At 40.8% G+C, this 18614-nt stretch overlaps 1 protein-coding gene across 7 annotated transcripts in view; it reads left to right on the forward strand.

The window, feature by feature from the left end:
• LOC5566316 (dnaJ homolog subfamily B member 6) overlaps positions 1-18297 on the forward strand; it is a 435678-nt gene extending 417381 nt beyond the window's left edge. For all 7 annotated transcript variants that reach the window (XM_021851550.1, XM_021851554.1, XM_021851549.1 and 4 more), the window contains one exon: positions 16169-18297. In XM_021851550.1, the coding sequence (XP_021707242.1) occupies positions 16169-16274 (106 nt within the window). In that variant the 3' untranslated portion in view covers positions 16275-18297. The remainder of the gene's footprint in view (positions 1-16168) is intronic.
• Positions 18298-18614: the final 317 nt, after the last annotated feature.

The following is an 18614-nucleotide window of genomic DNA, read 5'->3' on the forward strand; positions in this document are numbered from 1 at the left end:
GCAGTACCATGTAAATGGCTTCATCACCTAGATCTCCTTGCAAAAAACACCGTCACCGCATCAAGCTTTGCAGGTTCATCTTGGCATTACATACATTAGGTACCGGACGGTAGCATAACGAACTAGAGATGAAAACGTTTCGTTGTAGTCGACGCCTTTCACCTGGGAAAAGCCCTTTGTCATCAAACGGGCTTTGTATCGCTCCACAGTTCCATCCAGGTTCGTGTTCACCTTGTAGACCCACCTGCATTGTAAGGGTTTCCTCCCGCTCGGTAGGTCGACCAGATTCCAGGTTTCGTTCACCACCAGGGCCTCGAATTCCGCCTCCATCGCTTCCTTCCATCTGTCGCTGTCATGTGATTGTCTCACGAAATGTCTGTGGTTCGATCCCCGTGTCAACATAAATTATCTGCTCGGGTTGGGAAGTGCTTTCAGGAAAAATATTACAGCTCATGATATAATCACGATACTTGCCTGGGGTAACGTGCTCCCTCGCACTGCGCCTTAGGCGGCGTCCATTTATTACGTAACGCTAAAATTGGAAATTGTTGACCCCTCCCCCCCCCCCCTCTGTAACGCTTTTTGTATGAAAAAATTCAAATTTTTGTATGAGCCGTAACGCTTGAGCCTACTCCCCCCTCCCGCTGAAGCGTTACATAATTTGTGGATGCCGCTTTATCAACAATTATGGGTCCTCTGATTGTGGAGGGAGCACGGAAGGTTGTTGCTCCTCATCGATAATCGAATCTGCATCGCTGTAGATCGATTCGTCCAACCGATTCTACTCATTTGCAGCGCAATCGGATGCATCGTCAGCCTCCATTGGTTCCCTCTGGATAATCAACTCACTCCCTTCCACGTTGTCTTCTGGCTCATCTATCGTCTTGCTGCGCTTCGATTGGCATTCATCAAGGAAAATCACATCTCTTTCTTGCTCACCTTGTTGTACACCCTGTACGCCTTGGAACCTTCGCTGTAGCCAACGAAAATACACGCTTCAGACTTCTTGTCCCATTTCTTCCGCTTCTCCTTCGGTACATGCACCATCACATTGGTTCCGATTCCGAATATGCGAAGATGCGACACATTCGGCCGTTTGCCAGAAAACTTTTCCTCCGGGGTTCTATCGGTTCCTTTGTTGGCGAACGATTGACCACATGCGATGCAACTGCGACTGCTTCTGCCCAAAAACTGTTATCCAGATCCGCATCGGACAGCATACTCCTCGCTCTCTCGACCAACGTCCGATTCATCCTCTCTGCCAATTCATTTTGCTCCGGGTTGTAGGGAGCAGACGTCTCGTGCTGGATTCCTTCCTTTCGCAAAAAGTTTACGGAAATTTCGGTTGCCATACTCTTTGTCATTGTCTGTCCGTATTCGCTTGATTCGTTCTCCAGTTTGGTTCTCCGCAAAAGCCTTATATTCTTGCAATGTCTCGAGCACTTCCGTTTTAGACTTCAGAAAATAAACGACGGTTTTTCGACTAGCGTCGTCGATGAAGCTCACGGCTGCCTCCAATCGACTTGGTTTCCATGGGGCCGCACAAGTCCGAGTGGATCAGTTCCAATACTCGGTCTTCTCGGTGCCCCTTCGCCTTGAACGGTTGACGACAATGCTTGCCTTGAAGGCACGGTATGCATCTCTCCGAGGTTTTCACATCATTCCATCGGCGGACAGATGTCCCATACGCCGATGCCACATCTCGTATGTACTTGTCGTCCTGGACCAAATTCGCAATGGGCTTCTTCACTTCGGATAGCTTGTAGAGGCCATTCACTTCAGGGCCAATCGCAACTACCTCGTTGCCGGGGCTGACAACTTTGCACTCCTCCTTCGCAAACACCACCCTAAATCCCTTTTGGCATACCTAGCTTACGGAAAGTAGATTAATCGCCAAATCAGGGACGCAAAACACATCGCTCATCGTGAGGTCCCATGTCGCTTCACCGCAATCTGCCTCCAGCTTCACCGATCCTTTCGCCACAACGGCCACCTCTGCATTGTTGGCCACGTTGATCCTCGTCGACACATTCAACGGATTTTCCAGCATATTTTTGTTCCGGCACAAGTGTGCGGTTGCACCAGAATCAAAAAACCAATCGCTGTCGTTCCGCTCAGATGACTACACTGCACGTGCAGCAAAGAATGCCGCATGCCCTTTTTGAGTATCACGCAACCCCCTGAAGAAAGCGCTAGTTCTTGAAGCCTACCACCATCTGTGTGGCGCTAGTGCTGGAGTAAACAAATTTAGGCTTTGGCCTCATCAAACCCCGTGCGGAAGCGACAAATGTCGTATGGGAAAAACATTATAATATTGATAATCGTTTTTCGTTGTGCCTAATAAAATGTGGCAAAATTATCTAGCAATTACAGAAAAACTGAATAAAGTAATACGCACTCAACACCAGATTGTTTGGTAAAATATAAATGTCGCATTCGAAAACGAGTGTGTCTCGTGCCTAAAACGGTATTTTTGGACGAGCTGTCAAATCAGCACCTTCTCCAGCACCAAATTTTTGGCTTCACTTCAGTTGTTTGTGGATGAGAAAAACGTGTTAGGCGCGCAATGCAGTTGGGGGGAGAAGAGTGGCGTGATTCGCGGGCTTATTTAGTAGTGTGTGCTCCTTTGACCGTGACGCTTGCTCCTGCGGGGGCGAGTGAGGCGGTCGAGCAGGATTAAACGTGTTAGGCGCGCAGTGCAGTTGGGGGGGAGAAGAGTGGCGTGATTCGCGGGCTTATTTAGTAGTGTGTGATCCTTTGACCGTGACGCTTGCTCCTGCGGGGGCGAGTGAAGCGGTCGAGCAGGATTAAACGTGTTAGGCGCGCAGTGCAGTTAGGGTGGAGAAGATTGGCGTGATTTGCGGGCTCCTTTGACGGTGCCGCTTGCTCCTGCCGGGGCAGGTGATGCGGTCAGAATTGATCATGTTACGTAGTATTTTGCGGTAAGCACAGTGCGGCGACGGGAGAAACAGCGTTACATCCTGGTAAATTAATTCTTTATTATTATTTACTCAACTATTTCCCTATGAAACTAAATACGTGCCAGGGTCGAAAATTTAATTTTCGATTCGGGAAGTGTAAAAACATTTGAGATATCCATTTGATATTTGGGTGTTTTTATGCGGGGCTTACTGTATATGAAAATGACCTCAGAATGTGTGTGTATTTACTGCCATTCTTGAAATGGGTCGTTGGAATTTCAGTAGAGCTATCACCTTTCATCTCCTGGGCTAAAATTGTCTGCAGATATAAAGATATCGAAGGGTATCAATAAATACATGCATACAATTTTCTTCCATAAAAGCACTGCCGGTCAGTGGGAGGTGGATTGCATACACACACACACACACACACACACACTTCAGTTGTTCGTGGATGACAGCCGTTTCAGTCCTGTGGTATCACGCTTCTCTTTCTTCTTCTCGCTCGCTTCCTTCTAGCATTCCGACGCAAAGTGTCCCAGCTTCCTACAACGGAAGCATTTTACGCCAGACTTCTCGACTTGCTTCTTCGATGCGTTTTGCTTGCTGAAAAACGTATCATTGTTTTCGGACGCTCTTGAACCCCCGTGACCTTAACCTCCTGCATGATCTTAGCGTTGACCATGTCCGCTGTCAGTGCCACTCCGGATGACTCCAGACCCAAAATCATTGGATCGTACTTCTTTGGCAAACCTTTCAGCAGCGAACTGCACATCCAAGTGTCGTCCACCTTAAAGCCGACTTCCACCAGCTGGTTACACGTCAGCATAATTTCGTTCACGTACTCCTGTGGGGACTGGCAAACGACATCATCGTCCCTCTCGGCACCTACCAGTCGAATACCCGTCAACTTTTTTTTTCTGTTCGGAACATAAACCACTGCGACCAATATTTGATCTATTGTAGTCATTGTAGTATATCCCGTGTCCTTTGTGTAGTGCATGTCGTTTTACTTTGTCACTATCGAGAAGTGATAAAGCATTCGGTTTTCTTACAGTTGTAATTCCTAACTTGATCACAGGAAAGGATTCTAACTGAAAGGTTCCTACCCTTCGAAGAGTGTGGTGCATGCACTCTCCACAGGCGCGCCCCTTTATCAGGCAAAATCGGATCCCTCGATAAAGCCAAGAAATTACACCGATATTGTCCATGCATCAGAATCCTAGTGCTTACTTCTTCAAACTAGAGAACAAAATAAATAAAAGATTAGAAAACAAATTGTTGAATTCGACTCATTTTTTTTTTCCTTGTCTCAAGATCATTCTCGGCAACTGGGAAAACCGAGACTTGTCACTTTCAACAAGGTTTAAAATGTAACAAGGACTAAAAGTGTTCCTTTGATTACTATAACATCCTGTTCTCTTCGTTTGAAGCAGTCAGGACTAGGGTTCACTGGTAGATCTTTACCCCATAACGCACCACGAAAAGGTGATCTACCCGCGTTATGGGTCTACCCGTCAACTTACGAAGAAGACCAATCCTGCGGGTAGAACCACTGTCCTCGAACGTGTTCCGCAAGTTGTCCCACGCTTCTTTAGCAGTTTTCGTGGACCAGCCCGTAAATGCTTCGGTCGAGATTCAGGCAGATGATTGCCAGAGCTTGTTCTGACAATTCCTCGCTTACATCCGGATCTCCTTCATTACGCTCCTTCACGGCACACCAGGTCCGCTTCTTGATGGTGCAAAATGCCCAGGAATTGAAATTTTCCGATCCACGAAGCACTTCTCTCGCTTGCAACGAAACCATACCTCCGGGTAATCTCGTTCGCCAGCTTGCGCACCGGGTCGTCTTCCATCTCCAACGACTTGATCTTGAGCACCTACAATATCAACGGCTTGATTGGACATCATTCTTCACGAAAGTCTTCAAAATTTTCAAGACGAAAAAAGAAATTCCTCCGCCAAACAACGCCGTTTCTATGGAAACTGTTCTGGGTCCATAACCTGATAAAGTACGTCTTACTCAGGCGACGTGCGGGCAACTAATGAACATTATTTATTTGAAAATAATTCGAATACAATACTAGTACGATCTATAATTCAATGATTACTTAGCTTCTAACACACTGGTTCATCCTTAAGTTCTTTCACGATCTTCGTCTCGTCCTTGTCTGCCCTGTTGCGTTGTTCTGTTGTAATGGCATTTGCTACGATGTTCCTTGTTGTGTTCTGGTCCTTTATTGGTACGGTTTGGGTAATCGCTGTTTCCATGTCTACGATGATTTTCTCCACGTCAGGCTTCGTAGTCACCGCATATCCTAACGTCTTGTTAAGGTGTGTTCTACTGTGAACTGCTGCGTCGAACGGTTAACTATGAAATTTTCAATGGGTTCTACAATCGGAGTAGTAACACGGTTACCTTCCGTCTTCTTGGATCGCATGGTGGCTAGTTTTTTTTTCGGTGTAGCCTGAAATCTTGTTTTATATATTTGATAAAACCGTGTTCTTGCTACTACTTTGGCATATTTTCCCGCTCAAATAACGGCTACATTATATTTAATCTTATGTTGAAAAATGGGTCCAAAACCTTGACACTTTTAATCATGTTTGACGTTCACTTAGTCGACAAAAACGCCACAGGGGATTTACTTTATAACACTGAAGTGCACTCCAATGCTAAAAAATAACCCTGTGGCGTTTTTGAAAACACTCAGAAATAAAAATAGTCACAGAAATACTAAAGTTTATGCATTAATGACTTTTTTCTATCTGCCTCTTTTTCATTTCCCTGTGAGTTTTTATACTAAATGACAATTCGACTGGGTTGAAGCTTAGCGATGCTTCAACCCAGGCGAATTGACAAATAGGAGTAAAATTCCCTGCAGAATGAAAGAGAGGCATATAGAAAATACCGTTTTGATTCATATTACGGACAATTAAGGCCTCAGGGAAGTATAGCACAGCATAGAGCATTCAAAATAAATCCTTTTTTATGATTCCTCAGCGTTATCGAGCGCTGGAAACCCTTAACTTTCGAATCGTGGGTTATTCTTTACCCGCAACTTGAATAATTTTAAATTAATCGAAATGTATAGCCTTTTGATGATTCTTATTCCGGACGAGACCACACTTTTGCCGCATATTCCGGACACTTTGATTCGAATTCCGGACAACTCATGAAAATCATTAATAGAAAAGTCAAATTATCAAATGAAATCGTTAAGCCACTAAAGAGACGTCTAAGGCAGTTGTGCATTATAAATTTGCATAGATATTTATCAAAATAGCTTATTAAAACGTGCTTCGAAATGGTGAACTTTCGAACGGCAAAAATTGAAACATTTCGTGTGAAATGTTTCTCATACAAAGTAGAGTGTCCGGAATTAAAAGCTGTCTGTAATATGAATCAAAACGGTAGTCAGAAATTACTAAAATTTAGTAATTCTGTTACTTCCAGTGTTTCTGACTGTACACTCAAAATAATCCAAACGTCATTGTTACGTGAAAACATACGTGATTTTTTTTCCATTGCCCTTTTCACGTAGCTCTTACGTAAATCATAGGTAGCCCAGAATGAACGCATGAACTTTGGAAGTTCGTCCATTCCACCGTCGCTAAACGTAAGAGCTACGTGGATTTTCCGGTAGCCTTTATGAAGCGTTTCAATAGGACCTAGATGGTTTTGCATTAAATTTAAATGTAATAAAGACCAATCTTATTTCTAATAGGCTTTGGAAGAAAACTAATTCCCAATTGAAAATGTGAACAAACTTAAAAGATTGCGATATTTTTATTGTCAATCTGAGCATTTTGAATCCTGTTTTCTCAATTTTGTGAGTTTGGTATGTTCTGTACCCTTTGCGTGCTATAATTGATAGAGGATATAAATCATGTATAAAATATGAAGTAATGCAGGAATTCTTCGGTATTCAAAGCATATTTACCTTGAAATCAATCTTACACAGTGTTTAAAGCAGCAGCAGCAGCTTCTGAAGTTCTTCAAAAATCAAACGGGCGCCATCTTAGGATTTGAGCTCAACACCGAATGTACGTACACTATGCAGATGTCAAAATAAGTTCATTTTGAATTCCACGTAAGTGCGATAGGTAACCTCCGTAAACATTACCGAGTCACTATTTGGTGGTTATGAATGGTTTAGTGATCAATATCTTAGTCAGGTGAAGTGGAGGTAAAATGAATTTGGAATGATCTACGTGATTTTTCACGTAACAATGACGTTTGGATTTTTTAGAGTGATATCTATCTGACATTTCGGAAGCGACACGGAAAACAAAATAGCTTGAGTTTGAAGCAAGGGTTGTGACAAAATCTCAAAAAATCGGAAAAATGTTTTTATGGACTTAAATCAATGAAAAATTGAGCAAACATATGTTTCTGGCCTAAACTTAACCATTTGATATTAACATTGGGACAGGGTTTCAGGAACCTATTCTGCAGGGAAGTTTCGCCAATGGGAAGGAATGAGCACCCCTTGAATACAGTGTTTTTTTTTAATTCGAATTGAAATAACATGCAACTTCGAAGCTGACAAGGAAATGAAGCAATAGGCGTATTATAAGTCAGTGCTGAAAAAGAAATAAATGATGTTCAAAAAAAAACTGCCCATATTGCTCCGAATGGCTCTTTCAAATTTCGACATTTTAGAATGATGATGTTTGACTGTTAGAATGTCCTTCAAATTTTAATCTTTCTACACGGAGTGTTTATAAATACTAAAACTTTAAAGTGTAGTGTGTTCGCGAGTAGCATTGCCCATAGAACTACATCTCTGGATACATCAAATGTACTACAAACCTGCACTATGTGGCTAAAATGAACAGCTGTTGGTGGTAAAATGAACATCATGAGAAAAACGTGAGCCAAACACATATTTTTGAAAATTCTCAATACATCTCCGAAAATATATCCATTAACAAGTGTAATCCATTCAAACAGAAATTTAAAGGTATTAGATTTGATATCATATCTTAACGATATTCACCGCACTGAAAAATATCAAGACCTCCGAGCGAAAAGTTAAGTCAATTCTAATTTTCAAACGTGATTTCCTAAATTCTTCGTTTTCGTTGATATTTTCACTTCAATTGACCTTCGTATCAACCCGAACACTCCTTTCAGCAGTCAAACGGTGATAGCTTCAGCAATTGCTTTGAAAATTATACTTTTAAAATCCCTTCCAGAGATTTTTTGGGTAATTCTTCTATCGATTACTCCATTGTTTCAGCTGCTGGAATAGAGTTTTTTCAATGATTTCTAGGAGAAATTACAAAGGTGTAAACCTTCAAGAATTCCTTCTGGAACTCCTACGCCGATTTTTCCAGCCATTTTTCATGCAATTTCTACAATTTTTCCGTCTTAAATTATCCAAGGACTTACTTCAGAAATTTAGCTATTAATAATACGGGAATTCCTTCAAAAACTCCGTCAGCAGTTTTTCTACTAAATGCATAAGGTTGGTATTAGTCCAGATAATCATCCAGGGTTCCTTTAACCTTCGGGCTATCGCGTTGTTGTACTTTGTACAACAGTTGTGATTTATACGCTATCATTTTGCAACAAAAATATCTATCGACACCATACCAAAATGTATTCCTCAAGAATCTTCTTAAGAACAATACTTGACAGTTTTTATTTACAGTATGGCCCTTTATAATACGGTGAAATCAACAAATGTACATGGAAGTCGCATAACAATGAACGCACTATGTACGGTTCGAGGAAACCACAGTTTAAAATCGTCATATCTTAATATCCAGATAATATAGAAACTTGGGGCTTTATTAAAGTTGTTCTGGATGTGAAGCGCTATCTGATGGTACCTCATTTAATTCGGAATTTGACCGCCAGGTGGCACTAGTGGGCATGGAAGTTTTACTTTTGTTTTCCAGATATTTCAGGAACCTGACTATTTAGAAGGATGTCGTCTTCGGCAAAGTTGTTTAGTAAGTTAAGGACTATCATTTTTCGAGCTACTAAGCGGCGCTAGTAAGCATGAAACTTTTGTTTGCAGATATCTCAGGAGTCTGACCAGTTAGAAAGATAGTGTCTTCGGAAAACAAGTTCAGTAGCTTAAGTGCTATCATTATTTAAGCCAAGAAATAGAGTATTATGCCACCAGGCGGCGCTAGTCAGCATGAAATTTCTGTTTTGCGGATACTACAGGATCTCGACTTTTTAGACAGGCACCTTCGGCAAAGTTGTTCAGAATCTCAGGGACTATCATTATTTTGCAAAATCTCTAACTTTAAGGATTAAACAAAGAAAGAATTTGAGCTAATGAACAACTCTGCCGAAGACACCATATTCCTAAATGATCAGGCTCCTGAGGTATTTGCGAAACAAATGTTTTATGCTCATTAGCGCCGCCTAGTGGCTAAATTTTGCATCAACTAGCTCAAACAATGATAGTCCTTGAGTTATCGAACAACTTTGCCGAAGACGTCATCTTTCTAAATGGTAGGAACATGAGATCTGAGAAACAAAAGTTTCATGCTCACTAGCGTCGCCTAGTGGCAAAATCTCGAATTTCTTGTCTATAATAATAATAGTCCTTAAGCTACTGAACAATTTTGCCGAAGACGTCATCTTTCTAAGTGGTTAGACTCCTGGGATATTCGCAAAACCAAGGGTGTTGTAAAAACTACAACGCGCGACCGTTACAAAAATTCGCGCGACGACCGAAAAGTTAAAATTCCTCCAGGACAAATTCTCTTCCAAAGCTTTCTTCTTTTTCATGGATTTTTCAAAAATTTCATTGAAAGTTTTCTCCAGAATATGCTACAACTACCATCCAAGTAATTCCCTTGAATATTCATCTACGTGTTTCTCCAAAAATTTTGCCAAAGTTTTTTAAGAATCCAAAAGAATCTCCGTATAATCTTGAAGGATGGTATTCAAGGTTTTGTTAGATTATTTCTTTCAATTCAAACAGGTTCGCATGATACGAGTCTCCCGGGGAGCACATCACCCAGGTATCAGGTATCAGAAGGCCGGCTCCAAAGGCACGTTCCCCACCAGTTGGGAGATTTGTGCCATCGCCATATTTGAGCCTATTTCATCATCTACCCGATGGGAGAGGAAAGGGAAGGGAAAGATGGGAGGAAATAGGGGTGGGGTCCCTTTGAAGAGGGAAGATCGCATAAGCGAAATGAGAGCATGCAGCTCCATACCACAATGGGTTCGAACAGCGCCCTAAAAAGGGCACTGCAAAACGCATGAGCGTAAAGAGAGCCTATAGCTCATTACCACAGCGGGTTAAGAATAACAGAATGTCCTGAAGATTCAGGCTTCTGAATTCAGTTTCACTTAATAAGTGTTCACCAAGTAATTGGAATCGCATTTGCGCAAAAACTGGACAGTTACATATCAGGTGATACGAAGTTCCATAATCGGAGTCACAACTATCACGCACAAATGAGTCAGCACGCTGAATATTTGCCATGTGATAGTTGAGTCGGCAGTGGCCTGTCAACGCTCTGACCAAGAGACTGCAATTTTGCTTTGACAGATTTGTTAAATACTTCGCCACCCTTGGAGATGGCTCAGTAATGTACAATTTTATTTGACGACATGACTCCAAACTATTCCAATATTGCTTGTGCTGAGTTGCCGCCCAGGAGTTTATCTGAAGCTTCACCCAGCACTTCGAAATTGGAATAGCCGGCCCAGGGCCAATGAAGTCATGCGATGCTCCATCGCGAGCTAGCTCATCAGTCAATTCATTTCCAACGATGGAAGAATGGCCAGGTATCCATACAAGGTTTACAGAGTTGACTGAATTCAGTTCCTCAATTTGAGTTCGACATGCGATAACAAGCTTCGACCTTGAGTTGGCCGAAGCGAGAGCTTTTATAGCAGCTTGACTATCTGAACAGAAGTATATGACTTTGCCCATTACGCGCTGTTGAAGTGCTGATTGCACTCCACACATAAGGGCAAATATTTCCGCCTGAAAAACGGTGCAGTTTCTACCAAGTGAGTAAAACTGATTCAGCCTTAGCTCACGAGAATATACTCCTGCACCAGCTCTTCCTTCAAGAAGGGAGCCATCAGTGTAACATACTATATTGTTTGATATACTTCTTTCCAAATAGCCAGACGTACACTCTTCCCGTGAAGGGAATTGTGTGATAAATGTCCTGTAAGGAAAGTGACAAGCAATTGTGAGATCACTTGGAGCAAGGACAATTTTGTCCCAATTCACCAAAAGTGGAAACAACGAAGTGTGTGTAGATCTACGATTCACTGGATTTTTCTCCAGTAGATCCAGTACCCATAAACGGTAAGAGCAAGAAAGTGCTTCTTGTTTAAGATATATGTGTAGTGGCACAACGTCGAAAAGGGCCTCGAGCGCTGCTGTGGGAGTTGTAGAGAACGCACCAGACATCGCCATCAAGCACATCCTTTGGAGATGGCCCAATTTTGATTGGATTGTTTTCACTTCGCCCTTTTGCCACCACACAAGACATCCATATGCCAATATTGGTCGAACAACTGTTGTGTAAATCCATTTGATATATTTGGGTTTGAGGCCCCAAGTTTTACCAAAGGTTCGTCGGCATTGACCGAAGGCCATGCAAGCTTTTTTGACTCTGAAATCAATGTGAGGTGAACATGAAAGTTTGGAATCTAGGATGACTCCGACATACTTTACTTGATCAGTCACATTAATCTCAGTGCCAAAAAGACGTAAAGGTCGAATTCCATCGCGGTTTCGTCTTTCCGTAAACAGAACAATAGATGTTTTATTCGGGTTAACCGAAAGGCCATATTGGCGACACCAACTCTCGACTACCTGAAGAGCACTTTGCATCAGGTCGAATAGGGTGCTTATGCACATACCAACTATCAGAGCTAGATAGTCGTCGGCAAATCCATATGTTGGAAAACCGCTATTATTGAGTTGCCTCAATAGCGTATCAGCTACGAGATTCCACAAAAGTGGTGACAAGACTCCCCCTTGGGGTCATCCGCAAACACTCAATTTTCGAATCGCTGCTTGACGCAATGTCGAGAAGAGATGTCGGTTTTTGAGCATTTGATGAATCCAATTGGTAATCATTGTAGGTAGCCCATGGTTTCGTGCGGCTTCCAATATGGCATCGAAAGACACGTTATCAAAGGCACCCTCAATATCCAAGAAAACACCCAAGCAGGATTGCTTCTGAGCGAATGCTTTCTCTATATCGTATACAACTTTGTGTAAAAGAGTCACAGTGGACTTTCCAGATTGGTAAGCATGTTGATTCACATGAAGAGGCATGTTTGCCAAATAAACATCACGGATGTGATGATCGATAATACGTTCCAGACATTTCAGAAGAAAAGAGGTCAGACTGATTGGTCTAAAACTCTTCGCTTCTTCATACGACGCACGTCCTCCTTTCGGGATAAACTTTACAGTAATATCACGCCAGGATCTGGGAATATACCCGGTAGCAAAACTGCTTACAAGTAGCTTTTTCAAAACATGTTTGATAGACTCAAACCCCTTTTGGAGCAGAACAGGATAAATCCCATCCGCTCCTGGAGATTTGAAAGGAGCAAAACTATTAAGTGCCCATTGAATCGATTCATTAGTTACGATACTGCGAGCCGAGGCCAGAGACTCGTAACTACATGAAAAGACATTTGGTTCATCCGTAGATGCTACGTCCACACATCCGGGGAAGTGTGTATTGAATAAACATTCTAAAACTTCTTCATCGGAAGAAGTAAAGTCACCATTAGGTAAGCGAATTTCGTTCACTTGGAAATCCTTAGATTTTGCAAGGATTTTGTTCAGCCGACTGACTTCACTCAAACTGGAAACATTTGTACAAAGGTTTTTCCAGCCAGATCGTTCAGCAGAACGAAGAGCCTTCTTGTAAACCTTGCGAGCCGACTTGAACGACTCTGATCCAGCTGAACGGCGTCTGCTCCAACTCCTTCTACATTGTTTCCTGAGTCTAGTCAGATCGGAATTCCACCATGGGGTCCCTCTTGTAGTCTTTACAGACCGCAGAGGACATGCTTCTTCAAAAGCTTCCATAATGTAGGATGTTGTAGTATCAACGGCATCATCCAGATCACTTGGATTTTCAATGGACGGAGAATATCCATGAAATTTGGTCGCAACCAATTCAATATAGAGTTCCCAGTTTGTTGACCGGGGATTCCTAAAACGCAAAGTCTGCGCAGTTACATTTGAATGTTCAAAGAAGATGTAGCGATGATCAGATAATGATTCCTCATCTGATACATGCCAATTCGTCAACTCGTGACTGATTCTATTCGAGCAGAGCGTTATGTCTAACACTTCTTCTCTATTAGAAACCATGAAGGTTGGGCGATTGCCTATGTTAAGTAATCCAAGGTCTGTACTACTTAAGTATTCCATCAGACTGGAGCCTCTCAAATTGATATCTGAGCTGCCCCAGATGATGTGATGAGCATTGGCATTACTGCCCACAATCAGCGGAAGGCCTTTTGTTACGCAGTGTGCGACAACTCGTTTGAAGTCATCCGTTGGGGATGGTTCATCATGTGGTAAATATACCGAACAATAGACGTATTTCCTGTTGAGGTCACCAACAGAAACATCAATTGTGACAGCACATACATCTCTGGTCGTCAACTCAGAAATGAGTGTAGCAACGATTGCTTTATTTACAAGCACGCATGCGCGGGGCATGGAGCGCGAGTTTGTTATTTCAAGTTTGCTGAAAGTAGCAAAAACTGGGTCCACTAGGTTACCTAGATAGAAGTTCCCTCTACGAAAGTAGGGTTCTTGAACTAGCGCCACTTGGGCTGCACCATTTTGCATGAGTCTGCAAAGATTGATCGTTGCTGTTCTTTTATGCTGAAGATTGATCTGAGCTAACCTAACCGTAGCCACTACCCAAACTAGGCAGGATTAAGCTTTTTGCAATCTCAGCACGAAAAAGACCAGCAACGAAAAAACCAGATCGGTATCTATTTAAAGTCGCCAAAGGCGAAAGAGCACAGAATACACTGTGTAAAACGCATAATGCGAATCCATATAGGTGATAATTTAAATTAAATATCAACATATTCATAATCCCACCCTTATTAAGCCTCAGGATAGAGACTGAAGAAGGGCAGCCGATTATCTCGGAGAAACACAAGCTCACCTGCACCATTGCTCCGGGTAGCACAGGAAGGACTCAATACTGTGGAGGGCGCCCTGGTACCCCACAGCATCCGTTAGCGGTTAGGTTTTATTTAAACCCCCCTAACCATTCATTCCTAGGCACGGTACGCATCACGCCATAAATTAGGGGTCACCTGTGAGGTGGACTTTTACCACCGGAACAGGCAGTCCGTAGTGTTAATTCTTAGCCAGTTGACACAACCGCTACCGACACTACGCGGCTATCTAGGCTGCTCGGGAAAAGGAGGTTAATATTGATGATTAACTCCTGACGTGCCCAAGCAGCCCAAGTCGCCTAGTGGCAAAATCTCGAATTTCTTGTCTATAATAATAATAGTCCTTAAGCTACTGAACAATTTTGCCGAAGACGTCATCTTTCTAAGTGGTTAGACTCCTGGGATATTCGCAAAACCAAGGGTGTTGTAAAAACTACAACGCGCGACCGTTACAAAAATTCGCGCGACGACCGAAAAGTTAAAATTCCTCCAGGACAAATTCTCTTCCAAAGCTTTCTTCTTTTTCATGGATTTTTCAAAAATTTCATTGAAAGTTTTCTCCAGAATATGCTACAACTACCATCCAAGTAATTCCCTTGAATATTCATCTACGTGTTTCTCCAAAAATTTTGCCAAAGTTTTTTAAGAATCCAAAAGAATCTCCGTATAATCTTGAAGGATGGTATTCAAGGTTTTGTTAGATTATTTCTTTCAATTCAAACAGGTTCGCATGATACGAGTCTCCCGGGGAGCACATCACCCAGCGCGCGTTTTTGGATTTTTCGTGATACTCCGGCTAACGCAGCACACAAGGATTCCGATGAGCTGAGAGACGTTTTGGTTGAAGGCTCAGTACAGTCAGTACATTTATGTGCTCCTTAGAAATATGCCATCAGTGCACCAGATTCCGCTCATTTAAGGGAAGCGATGTGTCCAAATGTTTATTATAAAATAACTATTGTATCGATCAAAACTATTTTCATGTCACAATGTAGCTCCAAGTATAGGTGATCAGCGGCAAAGTAAAAAGAATTTGAAAAACTTTCACACAAAAATATTGAATTGCATTTGTTACTGCATCTAAGTGTTCCTATTTCCGCTCACGTTAAACAGATTTCGGAACGAACTTACTAAAAAATGCATTATTTCGACTTTCGTTATTTATCCTGATATTTTTTATGATCAAACCATAGTTACTACTTCAATAAAGAAGGCTGTATACTGAAATCGACATTTCTTTAAAATTTTGTTTAAATTTCTACATGAGCGGTTATTGGAACACACAAAAATACCTAGTGGTCCAATAACCGCTCACGAGATCTTGTGTTTTCAATATAAAGAAATATTTTATCAAAGAAAAATAATGTCAGACGACTTCATTTAAAATTTTGTTAATATTGCTAGAATATATCCGTGCGACAAATGTTGGTTTTTGACACGAAAAATCAATTTTTACACTAGTGAGCGGATACTGGTACACTGATGGTTACTCTGCTCTTGAATAACGTTCGGAGATATCTTCATAAACAATGTTTATTGTATTCTTGAAGGTATCCTGAGCAGAAATGTTGGAGGAATTCAGAAGGAAATCTGTGAATGAACCACTGAATGAATCTTTTGACGAGTTTTGAATTATTCCTTTTGAAATTGGTGGAGAAAAACATGAAAAAAAGATTAATACTTGTCGGAAAAGTATGAAATTTATCCAAAGAAAGTCTTAAATGTGTCCTCAGAGAAATGTCTGATGTAATTTTATGAGTAATCTTCAGAATTGAAAAAAACTCTTTTCTGTTTGGTCTTTTTAAGGAATGTGATCTCTTGAGACCTTATTTTTTATAACACTTAGTCGTCACCAGCACTGTAGCGCATGTTTATACGGCATGATTGAACGTTGCAAAAAATCTACATATCGTTTCAAGCCATATTTTCGTGAGCTTTGGCTAACATAATTTCGTCGTTCTGCCTTATCTGTCTACGATGTTTCTTCCCAAAACGATGTGAAGTTCTCTTTTATTTTGAGAAATACATAATGAATATAACATAAAATCTAATCAATTTATTTCTATTCTTCTTACAGGGTGTACGAGAACGGTACTGAGACGATAATGTCCTATGAGAACGATGTACTGAAGTCAAAGACTGTAAACGGAGTCGCTCAAGCTATATCCAGTTATAACCACTAGGATCGCTGCAGCTTTAGCTATTACTGCAAATTACTAATACTATTACTAGTACTGCTAGCACTACCTATTACATCAATTTTGTTCGAGTAGGAAAGAGTCAAGCAGGGCGATCGTGCGGATAAAAAAACCCAACTAGCATTAATTGATAATAACACCCCCCCTTATACATATATACAACAAACAACAACTAGTAGACCTAGTGACTAGCGATTTACAAACCAAACTGCGTCGTCCCAGAACTGGATCAAATACCACAATGTGTTAAAAGCAAACCGGCAGACAGTTTTTGCTTTAGGAGGTGGATCCTAGATTCGAGTTCCATGGTTTGTCATTTCTATTATTTTTTTTTAAATAATTTTTCGTGTATAGATTGAAACGTTTGGACTTGATGCTCCTGAAAGTCTGCCATGATACCAAATTTTGCTGCAGCGAAAATTTGCGACATACCTAATTGTACGAGGGATAACAAAATGATGATTACCCAAAAACGCTTAAAATTAGTTTACCACAATCCAGCTCACTTACGAACACGCCGAAGAAAAATTCAATGTTACATCCATATCCATACCACACTTTCACTTGACATCCAAAAATATACAATCAAACTGAGGAACATGAAAAAAGCGGAATGGTTTATTTGCTGTGTAAAATATTCGTGAACCAGAGATAAGCCGATGTCTCCATATAGCTTTAGACACTATTCGTTAATAACCGAACAATATAAGAGGACAAAAAATGCTATAAAATTGGGCACTTTAACTATCATAGCAACACTTACATCCAACACTTAAATAACCACTTGCAATTGTATGTTCAGATCGAATTTAATAAGGGTTCTGAAGAGGATAACGAACGAGCAAGGGCAAAGCTAATATAATTCCGTAAAACGTATTAGAGAACAAACATATTTTTGTACAACACAATTCGTCAAATCAAAAGCAAAAATCAACATTAGATTATACAAAAAAAACTGAGCAAAAATAGTGTCACTTTATATTCCCAGCACTTTGTGAAGGTTTCTCATTTTTTGTCCTCAAGTTTCGGTTCCGTTTGGAAATTCAACGCAATACAACGCGGAAATGGTTTGTTTTCGATATGGACCAAGCGCGTGTTCTTGTAAAATACCCCATTAAAACCTATAAGCTGCACAGCAAAACTGACTTCTAGTATTTTGTTTTTTGTTTCTGTACCATATAAGTTTAACCATTACAAGTTGCTAACGTAGAACAATTACCCTAACTACGGTTTCTCAGTTGGAAAAGAATGCGAACTTTTGTTCACTTTTGTAAAATATCACCACAAACCGTTTATGCAAATTTATCAACCTATATGTGATGGCCACTGGGTGACGAAAAAGGAATCCATCAGCCTAGCTGGGGATGAATCACCACCTGCGGATATTTAAGGACACACCCTCTTCGATCGGGCGCGCTTGAATGTTTTTCATTTTACGAATTACATTTCGATCGACTCAGCTGTTAATATGCCAACAACGCGTCGGAGGTTCAACTCTCCCAAAATTGCCATTCGGAGAAGCGTCTGAATCGAGTTGCGCAGCGTGGAAAATGTGAAAATTGAACAATTAGTAATATTAGTACGTAAGAGCACCTTTCTGTTTTTTTTTCTTTTGTTTAATTAGTTCAACTTATTTGTTCGAGTACTTTTTGGTGGATTGACGGGAAAGTGAAGGAATATGAGAGCGAGCTTTGTGGGGTTTTACGCCATTACATGTAGGGAAGTACGATGTTCATTTCTTGTTAAGTAATAATAATCTAGCTATTATAATATACAAAACTGAAGGCAGAAGAAAAAAGAAGGGAAAACAAAAATTAAAAACAGACACAATTTATCACTGTAAGGATTAATAAAGTAACCGAAACACGAAAAAGTCAAAATAAAAAGGAAAACGAAAATGTATAATCAAATTTGAATATATGGTAACATTTTTGTAGCGTGATAATAACCAATTGGAAACACAAACCCGTAACAACACTGTAACAATAGATATATAAAGGAAGCAAAACAAGAAAAAAGATTAAAGGAAATAGCGACAGCAGAAGTCCGTTACAGTCGAAAACAGCTAGTGCATAAAATTGAACTTAATGGCAGATGATGCGAAGACTAATGGGAGAACCGAAGGAGAAAAGAAGAAAAAAAAAGATGCGAGTTTTAAACATTAAACAGATTTCTAAGCGGAGAAAATAGAAAAAAAAAAAATCGTTGTTGAAGAAATATTGAGCTAAAACTAAAACCGAAAGCATGTCTTGATTATGATATTATGATTATGAAAGAGTGAAAACATAATGCAATACGAATATAAATGGAATTATGTTAGGATTT

This window comes from Aedes aegypti, chromosome 3 (assembly GCF_002204515.2).
Source record: "Aedes aegypti strain LVP_AGWG chromosome 3, AaegL5.0 Primary Assembly, whole genome shotgun sequence".
NCBI classification, from domain to species: domain Eukaryota; kingdom Metazoa; phylum Arthropoda; class Insecta; order Diptera; family Culicidae; genus Aedes; species Aedes aegypti.